Consider the following 13644-nt stretch of genomic DNA (forward strand, 5'->3'; position numbering starts at 1 on the left):
TAGGTAGTCTACTTTTGCTTTTTTGTGTCATAATTAACAATATTCAACAGCGTATGTTTCAGCAGCGTTAGTTCAGACTTAAAGAGCTCCCTCTGCTTGAGCGTCGAGAAAGCACGACTTCATGCAGGGTTGCCAACCGGCTAAATTCAAGCCCAGTGTTAAATTGTTTCTTTCAATTTCAACACAAGAAAAGAGACATTTCGACATTATTCATTTCTATAATTCTGTAACTTTAGAAGCCAGTAGCTCTTGAACGAAACGTTTGTAAGCATACTTGTAGAGGAAATTCTTTTTGTTTTGGGGTCCTAAATTTATCCTTTAAGATTGGCCATTTATTCTGGGAACACCCTGTATAAACACTGCCATACAAAACAAATCACCTAACTTTTGGGACGACCTGATAGAAATCATACACAAAGTATACTATATAATACATGTTGAATATACAGTCAGTCCATAAATATTCGTACACCCTATGTTTGTTGAAGAGATTTGTTTCAATTAAACGATTGGTGTAATGTTTCCAAGTGTATGTTTGCATAAATATGTTCATGTATACAGGGCGTCACAAAAATGTTGGAATTCCTTGGAAGGGGTGGTTCGGAAGGTGATTTGAAACAACTTTTTCCTTAGCGAAAATGTTGTCTGGGGCTTCGTTAAGAAAAAGTTGTTTCAAATCACCTCCCGGACCACTCCTTTCAAGGAGTTCCAACATTTTTGGGACACCCTGTATACACGAATAAGCTTATTCATATACATATTTATAATGAAAAATTCATTTGGTAATATCGAAACTATTATTTCATTTAGGCAAACTTCTTCAATAGACACAGAGGATACGAATATTTATAGGATTGACTGTATTCTACAATTATTGTAATATCATTATTTCATTTTGGATAAGTGCACAATGTGCATACCTTTTGGTTATGCTTAGCATGTCAGTATTAAAATATTCTTTTATATCGTAAATGCATACAATCCCCAGTCTAATGACAAGTTGAGCTCCCCAAACCCCAATTTTACATGGACTATGAGATACTTCGTGTTAATAGCAGATTTGTATATTTGCCTCTTCTAACTACAAATATATTAGCAGGGATGGGATGTGTAAAACAATCTACTAGCACACACTTCTTTATAACTACGCAGCACGTCATTAATTTGTTTGTTAATTCATTTTCCCTAAAAATAAATCTGCACAACACATGCCAATGGTACCAACTTCCTTGGTACCATGTTACAACGATGATACCAACTTATGAAATAGAAATCCCTGTTTGTACTACTAAGACTTCAATCCCACTGCAAGTATCTTTCCTGTCAAAGCTTTAAATTTATGTGTCGAAACCCACGAAGGGTTTGTTTTGAACGAAGGAATAATTGTACAGGCTACAACTGTTCGCAAGTGGCGCAGCCCCAGCAGATGTCCCTGTCAGTGGACCCCAAGAACGTCTACAATCCTCCAAGCACATTGCAGTATCCTGGAGTGGAGGAGGAGTCAACCGTGAGGCCTGAGAGTCCACCCAGCACCTCTTCCAGTCACAGCGACCTGAGCAGTCCCAGCTTCAACAGGGACTCGGAGTTCGAACTGAACCCTAAGGCTCAAGAAGGCTCCCAATCGACCAATGTGAGTGCTCCTCACACTTTTCAACTTTCAACCTTTGAGCATCTTTATACAACTCACTTCTTTCTCGACCTGCTTAGAAACGAAATTCAAACGAAGACCACGACTACATTCGTAAAATTTTGCAATTTTTTCAATACTCCTGGCGTTAACGTTACTTTACTCGAAATCTACAGAAACGATCTTAACAAAATAAAGGCTGCACTTTACTTTGGCGGACCTAAAATTTTTAAGTTTTTTTTACATAAGCTTGTAAATTTTGGCGAGAAAAATCCGGAAATGCTAGTTTTAAGGCGAGGAATTCGCTAGTTTGGAAGTTATGAGCAGTTAAAAGTGGCATTTTACCGTATTTGACTGACACTTTCGACATCATATTATCTTGTAGCTATACCTTGTCGGTAAAACAGGTTGTCGGTGGTGGCGGACTACATTATGTACTACTTTTATATTGTTATAGCTATTTTTGAAAACTGCAATATTTCAAATTAACAGAGTTGGTTTTTACCCTAGAGTACGAATTCAACTTTTGAATTGCCTGTCAAATACGGTAAAAAAATTCTTTTCAACCTCGTATAACTGTGGACTGCTATGCTTCGCGTCTGCGACGGAAGAAAACTCGCAGAGGTAGATTAATAAATTTGAAAGCGGTCATTGAGTTTCCACAGATTCTCCAGACTCTTTCCCTCGCTATAATCACCGTTAGTGGCATGTTCAGCGCGTTAACCGACTACTTGACCATAGGATAAAGAGGAAGGTGGTAGCTTTGAGTCAGACTCTGCATCAACAATAACACCACGCACAATCCTGAGCGCACAAAGTTCGGTAGGACAGTTCGGAGTAGGCATGGGATCTCTAGCCACTCCGACGGTCAGCGACAGTGAACGTCCTGCCACCTCCCACAGGACCTCACGTGTCAGTAGATTTGTCGTTCCTGTGAGTCATCCTCCACGACAGTCTCAGTTTCTGCCTTCTCAGTGTACCCCACTATCGATTTACGTTTCTTTCTGATTGGCGAGCTGCATGCAGTAAGGGGCTGTTCATTAATTACGTAAGGACGATTATTGGTCATTTTTAACTTACTACGAGGTAAGGGTAACATTTCTCCACGTAACATTCCTCTCCCCTCTCCTTCTTCTTACGTAAGATTTGGACTAAAATCTTTCTAAAATTTTCTCTTGAATAGTTTAAAAAAGAATCTTTTAGTTGTTAAAGAATGCGTGTTATAATTAAAGGTGAGATTTGAAACGATTCTAAAGTGAACCAAGACGCTGTTTTCCAAAGAGTGCGATTTCAGTTCCAGAAAATTTAGGCAAATATACAGGGTGTTGCAAAAATGTTGTAACACCTTGAAAGGAGTGGTTCGGGAGGTGATTTGAAGCAACTTTTTCCTTAGCGAAAATGTTGTCCAAGACTTCGTTGAGGAGATATTAACGGAAAACACTGACCAATCAGAGCGCGCGTATACCGTTGGAGCGGCCGCGGTAGCGTATCAGCGCGGTCGCCTAGCGCGTAGCCTACGCCTATCCCGGCCGCTCTAACGGTATACGCGTGCTCTGATTGGTCAGTGTTTTCTGTTAATATCTCCTCAACGAAGCCTCGGACAACATTTACGCTAAGGAAAGAGTTGTTCAAATCACCCCCCGAACCACCCCTTTCAAGGAATTCCAACATTTTTGGGACACCCTGTATTTCAGAGTGAACTCAGGAGCGGACAGTAGAACAGTGCGTAGCGTAGCCGACTACCACACTGAAATCCTGGGTTCGAATCCTGGCCGGTTCGCCCTTGTTTTTCATGATTGGGTTAGGGCTGGCTAATAAAAATATTAAGTATGGAAAAAGCCTAGGACGAAAATAAGGAATAAGACAGAATACAATAGCAAATAAGGGCTAAATAAGCTAAATGATAGCTAAGCACTATAAACTCAACAAAAAAAAATATTTCTTGTACTCTTGTGACCACTTCCTTTGCATCACGTTATTTGTAAAATTCTCAACGCGATAGTAAATTACGTAAGAATATCAATATTATCTAAGAATGGATCTTAACCCCATCCCCCTATGACGTGAGATCATTTCAGATTTTTTAATCCATCTCATCCCCCTTTGAGACCCTTACGTAATGAATGAATGGCCCCTGACCATCAAGAGGCCACTCTGCCACGCGATGTCTCCAGCATGAAACCCCTTTCTTCGACGGTTTCCTTATCGCGTTATCGACAAGACCGTTTGTTTAATTTTGGAATTCTTTGCAAGTGAAATGAATTTCATTTTTGCTTCGTCGTTTCATTTTTCTTTCTTTTTCGAGTACTGTATGCATGTGTTTCGCACTTGGGAAATCACGCGGCACACTTTACGCTGCAAGAATTGATTTCTTTGGAGATGGATTGATTAAATGGTACCTTATCAATGTACTGAAATACACCGTTGGATATCGTTAACCAAGTCTGCATGGATCCGATCGACGAATCGTCGATTTCTCCGCCCTCGGCACTGTTTCAAGTGACTGTTCCTCTTTTGACGTGTTTGTCCCCTGTATCTGAGTGGATATACTAATAATAATGATTCCTGATGATAAATCGTAGGTTGTGAAAACTCAGAAATTTCTAGAGAATCAACGTATCGCACGCCATATTTTAAATGACGATATTTTTGTTGTACAGGGTGTGCAACGCAATTCATGCAAGATTGCAAAGAAGTTAAGCGGTATAATAAGTTGTATATTGCTTTTTTTTTATAACTTCATTTTGTCATTCAACATCCGTGGGAGATACGACACGTGCGAATTGCGTGATTCATTTTGTACAGGGTGTTCCAGAATTCGTGTAAGAATCGGAAATAAGGGGGTAGCTGAGATGATTCTGAACCACAATTTCCTTTGCAAAAATGTCGTATGATGCTTCGTTTTTGAATTATTAACGGAAAACTACCGACTAATCACAGCGCACAGCGCACTCTCAGTTGGCTACACTGCGATCTAGGGTCAGTGATGCCAACCGGGACGCATTTTATCGCGCATGCGCGGCCAGAAAGACCGTTAACAGTGTCGTATCCTTTGAGTGCATAGAGATAAAGGAGGAATTGCTTTGTTGAGAGAGAAAGGTATAGAGTGATATTCGTCCTCTCTGCGCATGCGTCAACATCGTACCTGCAGTGACCTGCACTTTTTGTATATATTTATAGAAACCCTGCACTTCAGTTTTATCAATTGTTGTAATAGATCGTTTTAATAGAAATGTATACTCAATACACGATATTCTCTAAATCTGTATACTGCATAAAAAAAAACCCAATAATACGCTTTATGTATATACAAATATACAGGGTGTCCCAAAAATGTTGTAACACCTTAAAAGGGGTGGTTGGGCAAGTTATTTGAAACTACTTTTTCCTTAGCGAAAATGTTGTTCGAGGGTTCGCTGAGGAGATATTAACGGAAAACACTGACCAATCAAAGTGCGCGTATACCGTTGGAGCGGCCGCAGTAGCGAAGGCTACGCGTTAGCCGGCCGACCAATCAGAGCACGAGTATGCCGGTGGAGCGCTCGCGGTAGTGTAGGCTACGCCCTAGGCGGCCGACCAATCAGAGCACGAGTATGCCAATGGAGCGCCCGCTGATTGGTCGGGGTTTTTTTTTAATATCTTCTCAACGAAGCGTAGAATAAAATTTTCGCTAAGGAAAAAGTTGTTTGAAATCACCTCCTGAACCACCCCTTTCAAGGTGCTACAACATTTTTGGGACACCCTGTATATACCCCTGAAGGGGCGCCAAGATAGTCTTGCCCGGGGCGTCAATATTGCTAAAACCAGCCCTGCTGACAATCCTCCTCCATGTCTATATACTCAAAGAGTTTTGCCAAGTGACGCTACTGGTTGTACTTATACTGTGCCCTTACCTTCTACTTTCCCTATGCTTCCGCATCTCATTCTTACCCACGTTTCCTTTGTCTTTCCTGTCAAATCGTTATCTTCCCAGTATGTCTCTCCTGCCATACTTGTTTTTCTCTCCTTATATTCCCTGCAGAAGCGCGAATTCTCTATCTTATACCAGTTATTATTAGACTGCGGATCTTTATGCAAAATAAAATCTTTGCGAACGTGCCTACAAAAATTGAACCTAAATAGGAATTTATTTTATTCTGCAAATATTATAATATGAACTTTACTTTCAATCTTTTTTATATTCTTGCATATTGTTTGCATTTTTTTAGCTTCATGCACATTCAAATTTCCTATAAATGCATAAAAATTCGCAGTCTAGTTATTATTCATATATTTGCTACACTTTTATATTGTCTTTATATATTGTCCTATCTTTATCCTTAAATCATGAATATATTTGTAAAATTATAAAGGGGTAATTAAGACACCCCTTTCTAGTCGAGCTGATACTCCATTGGCGCTATGTTCGCCGCGCATGCGCGAGAAAACGCGACCCGGCTGGCATCACTGCCTAGCGTGGCCAGCCAATCCTGGTTCGAGCCTATGCTCTCGCGGCTGAGCGCGCGCTACTTGGACGTTGTGATTGGTCGGTGGTTTTTCGATAATAATTCAAAAACGTATCGCCATACGTCATTTTTGCAAATGAAATTGTGGTTCAGAATCGCCTCAGCTACCCCCCATTTCCGGTTTTTACACTAATTCTGAGACACTCTGTATAGTTCGACGTTTCAAAAATGTAAACACCCACATTCCCTGGAAATGAACGCGCAAATAATATTTATATGCGACAAGTTTGCACATCCGTTGGTATGAGTACTATTTAGATATCTGTGTTGAGGTTTCATAAGTCAAGACAGTGGTTTCCAAAGAAAACACAACAAATTCCAGTTCCGAAAAATTAGAAAAATATTTTTTTGGATCCTCGTGAGCAATTCCTTCGCATCGCATTATTTGCAAAATTCCCTATATGGTAACATTCATTAAATTAAAAAATCTTTCACATTTAACGACTAATTTTGAATTAAGTAAACTAAACTAAACTAAAGTAAACTAAACCAGTTTCTATATTAGTTTTGGAAACCACTGCTCCGAAAATATTCCTAGCATCCAAAATTCGTGACGAATACCTGAACCCTTTCAATTCTGTACAATTCTGTAAATTAATGGATCCTACCCCCTGTAAGACCTAAATATCATCTCTTTAAATATTTCGAGAACTTTTCCCCTAACGTCTCGATCAAAGATCCACGAGTCGAATTGTCTCGTTTCAAAGATTCAGCCCAGTGCAGCTGCTCTCCAACGTCACCCCAGCGTGGGTAACGTTCTGGCGAGAGCATCCAGCTTTGGAACTGGAACTGGACCGATTTTGCCACGGCAAATGAGCAGCAGCAGCAACGATAACTCGGAATCGTCCACGGTTTCTCGACAGCTGTCGTTGGGCGCCACCACCCCCAAGCAGCCTGGAGAGGGTGGCCAGAGGCAGAGCGTTCCAAACGCCACTGGAAACGGTGTCCTCCGCCAGGGATCTCAAGGATCGCTGTTCGAGCAGATCGCCACTCAGGCGAAGGACCTGGTTCGCGAAACCACCAGACAGAGCAGTCAGGATGGGATACTTGCTCAGATGGATAAGGTAGGATAATAAATTTTTTTTTATTTTATTGTGGTTAATAGACTGTAGATGTTCATAGAATTTCATTCATAACTATTGTTATTGCAAAGTTCCTATTTTTGTAATGTAATAATTATATTATATATATATATATTTATTTATTTATATTATATAATAATTATTATATATATAATAATATTACATATATTATTATATATATATTTATTTATATTATATATATATATATATATATATATATATATATATTTATATTATATAATAATTAATTTTGTAACCGCAAGGAATTACGATGGAGTCTTCCACATTTCATGATACATGATTTTGTGATGTTTCCGTTTGCAAAAATTTATGTACACTTTCATTGGTTAAAACTATTGTCGCTGATAAAATAATTTTTGGAAAAAGATATAACCGACTTCGACAAATATTAAAACTGCACTAAAAAGTATGAAATAATTTCTAGTTAATTGATATTAATACTCATCAGTTTTAGATACAATTGCTTAAAAGTATGAAATAATTTCTAGTTAATTGATATGAATACTCACCAGTTCTAGATACAATTGCTTAAAAGTATGAAATAATTTCTATTTCCTTTATATTAAATTATGTTCAATAATCTTTTCGTAGTCCACGCAAAATGAAACATTTTTAATTCTGTTTGAGTTAGTTTTTGGTGAGGCCGGTAATATTGAATGCTGTTAATGTATACATGTATACTGTCTGAGAGGGTTTACATATAGTATATAGTAATAATACGGTATAATATTGCATACAGTTAATGTATATACTACATACCTACATGAAAATACTGTCTGACTAGGTTTGAGATAGTATTTGGTGAAGGTGGCGACATTGAATAATCTTAATGTATATGGCATCTAAAGTATATATAACGATAGCAATAATTTAAGGGTGTATGTTTTGTCACTTGAACAGAAAGTTAAACCAAGTTTGGTAATTTTGAATGCAAGTAAAAGGTTATTTAACATAATTTAATATAAAGGAAATAGAAATTATTTCATACTTTTTAGTGCAGTTTTAATACTTCTTCAAAGTCGGTGATATTTCTTTTCCAAAAATTATTTTATTATGTGTTTGGATATAGTAGAATTAACAATTTCTAATTTTATTGTGATAAATAGACGGTGGCTCAGTGCAACAGCTACTTTAATAGTTAATCAGTAATCGCTTAATAAAGAAACTAACTGTCTAACTAAACTAGGAATGTTTCCGGAAATTCATATTGTTATTTACATAGATGAAGCACAGTAATCACTTTTTAATCTTATCGTAATGAATAGACTGTGGATGTTTTGTGGAAATTCATATTTTTATATACATGGATGAGGCACGATGATCACTTTATAATTTTATTGTAATCAATAGACTGTGAGTGTTTTTGGAAATTGATATTTTGTATATGCACACATGAAGAACAGAAACATAGATTGAACTATGTTTGGTCTCCTAAATACAATTTTATTTTACAAAAAAAACAATTTTATTTTTACCGTTTTCAAACCTTATGCATTTGTGCACATCTTCGTATGTTCATGCGTATTTACACTTGTCATAAATGCACAAATATCCACAGTTTAGATCTTGTTCTGTGAACAATGCGACGAAACAGTTCACACCTTTCTGTGTAAACTCTCTTAAACTCCAAAATTTAATTTCATAAACAACATACAAATATTGTTTCACAATTAGAAATCTTGAAATGAGACCTTAAAACTTCCTATTCATTTGTCTACTCAACAGTTGAAACACCAGGCGAAGGAGAAGATCACAGAGGCAGGCGAGGAGAGTCTGTTTGCTCCTCTAGAGCAGGTAAGCATCGTTTTAGAAACACATCGTAGAAACAGTGACTTAATCTTGATCCATTGAATCTAATTCTTCATCGAAATTGCGAGCAGCTGACGCAGCAGACGAAAAAAGCCATGGGCGAGGCGACAAAGTCCGTGCAGGAGGCTTCGAAAACCGCTTTGGAGGCCAGTAAAACCGCTGCAGGGGTGAGCAAGAACACATTCGACGACCTAACGTACGTGGGCAAGAGCACTTTCGGAGACTTTACCAAAAGTGCCAAGGAAGCTGCTGCGAAGAAGGGCTTGATCAAGGTTTGCAAATTTTGAAAAATAAGAAGCAATTAAAATTATTTACCTTGGACAGTATCACTTTTAGAAACGTATTTGACGAATTCCAATGCAATTACTAGACTCCAGATTTGATGCATTTATGGTGTACAATAATGTAGATAACGTACAAGGTATGATCAAAAAGTAAGGTGACTTTTTATTTTGTTCAACAAATATTTATTTATTCTTCAATATTTATATTGTCTCCTTCAAAGTAATCCCCCGCAGATATAATACACTTGTGCCAGCACTTTTTCCAATCCTCGAAGCAATTCTGATAAGCACTTTTTGGTATAGCGTTGAGCTGTTTCAGCGATGGTGCCTTTATCTCCTCAATCTCTTCAGTTTTGGGAACAAGAAAAAGTCGCAGAGAGTCGCAAATCTGGTGAATTCATTCTCAAGTCTCATGTCCAAAACATCCATTAAAATTGCTTGGCACAAACTAAACAGGATGCCAACATCATCAGCGACTTCTCTAATCGTAATTCGACGATTCCCCAAGACTATCTTTTTCACTTCTTCAACGTTTTCATCAGTTGTTGACGTGCAGGAGCGTCCAGGGCGACCTTCGTCATTGACATTTTCTCGGCCTTCTTGGAAGAGCTTGTACCACTTATAAACATATTTTTTACTCAGAGTACACTCACTGTATGTCACTGTCACATTTCAAGTGTTTTGAAGCACTTAGTTCCATTTTTTTACACAAAATTTGATGCAAATTCTTTGATCCATTTTTTTCGATAGCAGAAAATCGTCGAACACGCAAAACACTTTGTTAAGTAATGTTTATTTAATTTATATTGTATTTTTCATTGGAACTGTATTATTGTGTTATTTTGCTATCAGTCATGTGATAGTTTTGTATAGATTCTTTTGGTTATAATCATTCATAGTCAGTTGTGCCAATGGTAAAATAGTTATAATGTTCTTCTTTTGTTTCTGCGAAGTTATGATTTTGATAATTCTTTTTTACATACTTGTTATCTTGACCATGGCTTTGAGTGTAATGACTTGACCCTAGAGCATTTTTGTTACATTCTTCTCTCTGGTTTTGTTGCATTTCTACTATAGACAGTCTCAATATCAAATTTTCTTTTGTACGTTGGTCTTCAGGCATAGATTCCCAAGCACTCATGAAATGGTCATAACCCTCAGGGAGAGTCAAAAGAATCTTCGTCATCAGCATCTTATCAGATATATTTTCACTCATGACTTTTAATCTGTGTGCTATGACTTCCAATTTCTACATGTGTGTCGCTATATCATCCTCTGGATGTTTAACGGACGTATACCATTGTTGCTGTAATGCATATATCCTAGTTTCTGATTTTTTTTCGTAGACTGCAACAAGTTTATCACACATGCTTTTAGAATTATCACAGTTAATGATATGCATCACACTCTGCTCAGAAATGGTAGTAGCGAATATCTTTTGTACAATGGGATCTGGTTTGTACCATGCAGCTTTGCTTTTCGCATATTCTCTTTTGGCTTCTGCGCTTGCATTTGCATCCAATGCAACTGGAACTGCTTTTCCTTTTACAACATCCCAACCTTCACAGGATTTCAACAGGATTGTCATTTGGAATTTCCAGAGGTTCCAATTATCACTACCTTCCAATTTTTGTTATCCTTGCCAATTCATGTGCCATGATTACGATTTTTGAGATTAGATTTCTTTTTTGCACTAAGGCTGAAATTTCCTCAAAGCACACAAGAAACGTATGTATATTTTCAGGCATCTACTGGGTCCATAACCTGTTAGAATATGTGATTATATGGGCTGAATGAGCAAAGACTTTCTTGATTATTATAGATTTATTAAGAAGGGTGCAAAAACGTGTCTCATCACTGTAGATGTTCAATTGCAGAAACAAAAGAAGAACACGCTTCTAACCTTTATGATTCTCAAAAATAAACGAAAATAAAATAATTTTTTGGAAAAAAATTTAACCGACTTCAAAAAAGGTACAGTGAAAAGTATGAAATAATTTCTAGTTAATGTATATGAATACACACTAGCTCTAGATATAACTGCTTAAAAGTATGGGAAAATGCAGTGAAAAGTGTGAAATAATTTCTATTTAAACTGCATTGTTAGTCACCATCGTTTGATGAATTTGGTTAAATTATTAAATACATCATATTTTAAATACATCAAAATTTAGAATTAAGTATATTAAAAATTGCTAAACTTGGTTTAACTTTCTGTCGGAGAAACACAAAATATGGTCTTTATTTATTGCTATCATTACATCCACTTTGACATCATATTCATTAACACTATTCAATATCGCCGCCGCCACAAAATACTATCCCAAACCTATTCAGACAGTATTTCCATGGGTAGAGTATACAAAGTGTCGTTGAATTAGTGTAAGAACCGGAAATGGGGGGTAGCTGAGACAATTCTGAACCACAATTTCCTTTGCGGATAGTGCTTCGTTTACGTTAATATTCGACACCATTCGAAATTTTTGCAAACAAAATCGTAGTTCAGCATCGTCTCAGCTATCCCCAAAATTAAATATTATCAAACTTGGTTTAACTTTATGTTCGAGGAACAAAAAATATGACGATAATTATTGCTATTACTATATCCGCTTTACACATCGTATTCATTAACACTATTCAATATCGCCGCCCCCACCAAATACTATCCCAAACCTATTCATACAGTATTTCCATGGAGAGAGTTTATACATTAGCAGTAATCAATATTGCCGCCCCTCCCCTTCAAAAAAGCCCCAAATCTACTCAAACTATATTTCCGTGTACATACTATAGACAATAAACATGTATACATTGACAGCATTCAATATTGCCGCCTCTACCAAAAGCTAACCCAAACCGGAATTAAAAATTTTTTACATCTGCGCCGCCTCCGAAAAAGGTGCATTGCATTTAATATGATGTATTTAATAATTAAACCAAATTCATCAAACGATGGTGAATAACAATGCAGTTTAAACAGAAATTATTTCACACTTTTCACTGCATTTTCCCACACTTTTAAGCAGTTATATCTAGAGCTAGTGCGTATTCATATACATTAACTAGAAATTATTTCATACTTTTCACTGTACCTTTTTTGAAGTCGGTTAAATTTTTTTCCAAAAAATTATTTTATTTCACTCTTTTTAGTGGCAATCTATAATCAATAGGTTTCATGCAATAACAACAGTTATGAGCAATATACAGGATGACCCAAAAACGTTGGAGGTCCTTGAAAAGACTTGTTCCGCGGGGGAAGGGGGGTTGAAACAATTTTTTATTAGCGAAAATGTTGCTCGAGGCTTCGTTAAGGAGATATTTTGACAGAAACAGAAACTCCCGACCAATCAGAGCGCGAGTATGCCGGTGGAGCGCCTGCGGTAGCATAGGCCCCGCAGGCGCTCCTTGATTGGTCGGGGATTTCTGTCAATATCTCCTTAACGAAGCCTCGAACAACATTTTCGTTAAGAAAAAATTGTTTCAACCCCCCCCCCCCCCCCGAAAAACCTCATTCAAGGACATTCAACATTTTTTGGACACCCTGTATAATTGCAAATAGGATTATCAGGAATACATCCGCAAATACATGTGAAAGGATTGATTGCGTTTGGTAAATTCCTTGTCGAGCTGCACCAGAGCATAGCAATTTCGCACCAACAATGATTTTATAAACAATAAAAGTGTCCATAAATTTTTGCAAATAGTAACATCACGAATTCATGTATCATGAAATGCGGAAGGTTCCATCGCGCTCGGTAATTTCCTCGCCGAGTTACATCATATAATAGGAATTTTGCGATAACAATAGTTATAAACAATACAGAAATTCATAAATTTTTGCATCTGTGATCATTTCGAAAACCTCTCCGGCAGTAAAATGTAAGGGGTTTCATCGATTTCATCGGTTTCAGACCAAACATACGTGAAATAGTACGCTTTTTGCGATAAAAAGTGATATAAAGTGGTAAAAAATAAGACAAGGACAAATGTTTTGCTATGGGACCAAATGGCAAATGCTCTTCCAAAAAGTTTCAATTCGATTGGTCCATCCGTCTCGGAGTACGAAGCAAGACAAAACGTTTCTGTTTAAAAAAAAAACGGGTAAAAAAAGACAAATCACAAAATGTTTCTTTTACGCGACCAACTGGAAGAAATATTCGACAAGATGCAAGAAGTTTCACTCCGATTCATCAAGCCATCTCGACGTAATCTGCAAGCATACCTAAAAATCACAGTCTTTTGGTCAAAAGCCGGTTAAAAAAATGACAAATCGCAAAAAGTCGTGATAATGGGACCACCGGGGGGGGGGGGGGGGG

At 37.3% G+C, this 13644-nt stretch overlaps 2 protein-coding genes across 5 annotated transcripts in view; both read left to right on the top strand.

The window, feature by feature from the left end:
• The window catches only part of LOC128895467 (ATP-dependent DNA helicase Q5-like), a 154962-nt gene that overhangs the window by 106217 nt on the left and 35101 nt on the right, over positions 1-13644 (top strand). The window lies entirely within an intron of this gene.
• The window catches only part of LOC128895128 (MAP kinase-activating death domain protein-like), a 41769-nt gene that overhangs the window by 23509 nt on the left and 4616 nt on the right, over positions 1-13644 (top strand). For 3 of the 4 annotated variants that reach the window (XM_054157453.1, XM_054157544.1, XM_054157636.1), the window contains 5 exons: positions 1392-1630; positions 2369-2560; positions 6840-7196; positions 8961-9029; positions 9116-9316. In XM_054157453.1, coding sequence (XP_054013428.1) covers positions 1392-1630; positions 2369-2560; positions 6840-7196; positions 8961-9029; positions 9116-9316 — 1058 coding nt within the window. The remainder of the gene's footprint in view (positions 1-1391; positions 1631-2368; positions 2561-6839; positions 7197-8960; positions 9030-9115; positions 9317-13644) is intronic. The other variant, XM_054157711.1, reaches the window with a different exon arrangement.

The sequence above is a fragment of the Hylaeus anthracinus genome, unplaced genomic scaffold, assembly GCF_026225885.1.
Source record: "Hylaeus anthracinus isolate JK02 unplaced genomic scaffold, UHH_iyHylAnth1.0_haploid 0, whole genome shotgun sequence".
NCBI classification, from domain to species: Eukaryota; Metazoa; Arthropoda; class Insecta; order Hymenoptera; family Colletidae; genus Hylaeus; species Hylaeus anthracinus.